General features: G+C 56.7%; 1 protein-coding gene across 1 annotated transcript in view; it reads left to right on the forward strand.

Annotated features, from left to right (window-relative positions):
* Nucleotides 1–6: 6 nt before the first annotated feature.
* The window catches only part of TUBGCP6 (tubulin gamma complex associated protein 6), a 20,245-nt gene continuing 16,628 nt past the window's right edge, over nucleotides 7–3,623 (forward strand). Inside the window, exons 1-2 of the mRNA XM_023525434.1 lie at nucleotides 7–1,059; nucleotides 1,820–1,997. Of these exons, the coding sequence (XP_023381202.1) occupies nucleotides 319–1,059; nucleotides 1,820–1,997 (919 nt within the window). The 5' untranslated portion in view covers nucleotides 7–318. The remainder of the gene's footprint in view (nucleotides 1,060–1,819; nucleotides 1,998–3,623) is intronic.

Below are 3,623 nucleotides of genomic sequence, written 5' to 3' on the forward strand. Positions count from 1 at the left end.
CCTCTCCCGGCCGCCGCTTCTCGGCGGGGTCCCGAGAAGGCGCGCAGAGCCCAGTTCGTCCGCTGTTGCCTCCCGCGTGCGTCTCCGGTGTGTCACGGTTCTGTGACCCCTGAAGGTTGAGGGCTACGGAATCCGAGAGGCGCCGAGCGGACGCTGTGCGCGCTGCAGCGCGGGCCGGGCTGGGGAGGGCGGAGCCGCCGCACGACCGCCGTTAAAAGACCAGGTCAGAGCCGCGGGCGTGGCCCGCTCCCTGGCTTTCAGAGGCCGGTGCAGCCCCGGGGAGACGTTCCCGCCCACCGGGGCTGCCGCGGGGCGGGCATGGCCAGCATCACCCAGCTGTTCGACGACCTGTGCGAGGCTCTCCTGCCACGCGCGAAAGCTCACCTGGGTCAACGCCGCGTGAGTCGGCAGAGGGCAAAGCGGAGCCTCAAGAGGGTGGCCTACAATGCTCTTTTCACGAATCTTTTCCAAGATGAGACTCGGAAGCTGCAGCCTGACCTCGCAAAGCTCCCGCTGGAAAACAAGGTGCTCATGCTGTCCTTTGACTTGAGGGTAGGTGGCCTGGGCCCCGAGGCCGACCGTTTGGAGGAGCTTGTGGAGACACTGGTCGCAGCGCCTTGCTGTCCGCTCGCGGAGGTGGGGTCAGTTTTGGACCTCCTGGTTCGGCTGGCCGGGTCCGGGCCCCCTCAAGTCCTGCGGCGCCGCCGGGACTACTTCTTCAACAACAAGCACGTTGGGAGGAACGTTCCCTACGGAGGCTACGACTGCTGTGAGCTGAGTGTGTTTGAGATGGACGTTCAGTCTCTGATCTCCAGAGAGGAGCAGTTGTGTCAGGACATGATCCACAAAGCACTTCAGGTGATGGAGGCCCCGCCCGGCACCGGCCTGCCCTCTGTTGGGCTCTTCTCATATGGTGACCCCTGTGGTGACAGGTTTGAGAGAGACACCCGGGTCTCGCTCTTCGGAGCCCTTGTGCACACTCGCACGTACGACATGGATGTCCGGCTGGACTTGCCACCAGTGCCAGACAGCGCAGAACTGTCTGGACTAGCCATCAAGGTAGAGTGCTGCTTGCCCACCTGCAGCTCCCGAGGCATTTAGAGCTGCCTCCTTTGGCCTTTTTGCCATGGTAAAGGTACGATAGCTCCAGAGGCCAGGTCACTTAGTGGCTTCTGGAGGGGGCTTCCTGGGCAAGCACGCCGCTGCCCGCCTGTCGGCCAGAGCAACGAGCTGCTTTTCATCTTTTACCTGAGTGTTCGGTAGCCACATGTGGCAAAAAATGTTCATGTTACACGTGTAGTTTTATGTGCCTTTTTACCTGTAACGTGGACTTTTCCCTGCATTGTTAAGTAACTCATCCTGTGAGTTCGTGGTTTTATAAATGCTGAAAGGTTGTGCTGTCCTTGCTCAGTCAGTCTCTTCCTACGAGGTACTTGGGTTGTTTCCCAACATAAGTAATGCTATAGCGAACATCTTGGTCTAAATATTTTTGTCTCTAGTATGATTTTACTGCCGGGTTCCCCCAAATGGAATATCCAGATTGGAGGCATTTTTTGAAAAACCTCATCGTAAGTTCTGTTGGGGCTTATGCCTCGTATGAAATTGGAAATTGATACCTTAGTAGATTAATTTGTTAAGTGATTCAATGGAGGCAAACGCCGTGTTGCACACATCTACTCAAGAAAAACAAGAAGCGTTCTGTTCGGTCTTTTCCGTGTGAGCGAATGGAGACGTGGGAAAGCCCTGGAGTTCTGACCCCACTCGGGTGAGATTTAGACCCAAACACGTACGTGCTGTTTTCCTCTTCGCTCTGGCCCAGGTTCCTCGGAGCGTGGATCAGTCTGAGGATGAAGGCTTCCAGTCAGCGTCCAACTTGACTCCCGACTCCCAGTCTGAACCGGGCACGACCCCCGACATCGACCTGTGGGATGCTGTGCTCACCTATGAGGCTAGTAAGCGGAGGTGCTGGGAACAGGTCGGCTGGTACGTGAGCCTTTGCCTTTGAATGCACTGCCTTCCTCCCTGACCAGGATCGTGCCCCGCCTCAGAGCTCAGGCGGTCCTTCGTAGAAGTGGGAGTGACAGGATTAGGCGCCCGGAAGTTTTGGTCAAAGTAGTGCTCAAAGTCGTCTCTGTTTTGGGCGCTGGGAGGGACCCAGGGAGAAAGGACTTCTAGGCTTCACGGAGGCTCCCACTGTGCCAGGAACTTCTGCAAATCACCCTTCAAAAAAGTCAGGGGGGCGACTGAGTTACACCCTCACTGTGAGGGCCCCTGGGCTTGGGGTGTTGCCGAAGGAACTTTCTTCATGCCCACTGTTCCTCGCGTCTAGGAGGACTGAGGGGCGCTCTCTGGCCGGTAAGTTCCCGTCATAGCAGTGTCCCCTGACTGCTGTTAGCTGCTCACTCCCAGGGCCTCCCCCGGTCCAGAGGCCTCTGCACTCAGGACCTCTCAGAGTCCGTAATGTGTTGTATCTGTCACAATTTTCCGGAATGGGGATAGCGGACATAGATTTCCCGAATGTTTGGTCATGCACCCTCGTGTGACATCTCGTGTTGGCAGTTCTGTGGACTGCCAGTTTGGGGAGCACTGAGTGGAGGAATTGGGGTTAGCAGGGAGCTGAGTGCCTTCTGATGCAGCGTTGCCTCCCGCAGGGGCTCCTGCGGGTGAGTAGGTGCTCAGAGACACAGTTCTTAAGTTCCGATTGCGCGTGGGCACTGCTCCTGCTGGGGTAGCTTTCCTGGCGTGGTCATCTTCCCCCACGTGGGTTCCTCCAGGCACGGCTCGCTCCCCGCCTCCCTAAGCACAGCCGGTGTCCGTAGCTGTCTCCAGGCACCTTCTCTGCCCTGTAACCCTCTCAGGTCCTAGTCCTGCCTTTGTGTACAGAGCGAATTAACCATCTGGCTCTCTGCTAACCCTTGACAAGTCTAAAAACTAGCCCAGCAAGTTACACTTTGTTTTGTAAGTATACGCTAGTGGTATTTCATTTATTAGTTCCTACTTTGACCCCAAGAGTGAAGGTATCTGTTAAGAAGGGCTCCTCCTCGTGCCCGATTGGGAACGAATTTACAAGGAACCTAGCATTCTTTGCTGAACCAAGGGCCTCTCATGCAATTCACGCCTCAGGGATGAAGCCTGCACTGTGTTTCTGCTGGCTGAGCCACCGCATAAAGGAGTTCCTGGACTAGTATTTTAACCAGTAGGACTGAGGCTTCACCGTCCAGTCGGAGCTTCACAGCTATATGCTCGTTAGCGTCTCCACTGACCAGTCAGAGCAGCTCCATTCTGACTGATCAGGACAGTGCTTTTAGGGCCAATCAAACTGAGGATTTGGAGTCAGACCAATCAGGGGCCAGGGGCAGGGACTTCTCTCTCTATAAGTCAGCTCCCATTTGGTGTGGGGAGCACCCCTTCCACCAGGACTAACGACCGTGGGGTCGTCTCGCCTGGGCGGAGCTGTCTCGGGCCAGACTGGGGCATCTTGCGGGACTGGGATGGCGCAGCAGCACCGGGCCAGGCTGTGGCGTCCTAGTTGCTTAGAGTCAAGCTGTTTCACAGTGGCGCTGATTGCACAGAGTAGCACACACCGCACCCCAAGCTGGGGCCTCCTCTTGGCCTTGAATTAG

The sequence above is a fragment of the Pteropus vampyrus genome, unplaced genomic scaffold, assembly GCF_000151845.1.
Source record: "Pteropus vampyrus isolate Shadow unplaced genomic scaffold, Pvam_2.0 Scaffold563, whole genome shotgun sequence".
In the NCBI taxonomy this organism is placed as follows: Eukaryota; Metazoa; Chordata; class Mammalia; order Chiroptera; family Pteropodidae; genus Pteropus; species Pteropus vampyrus.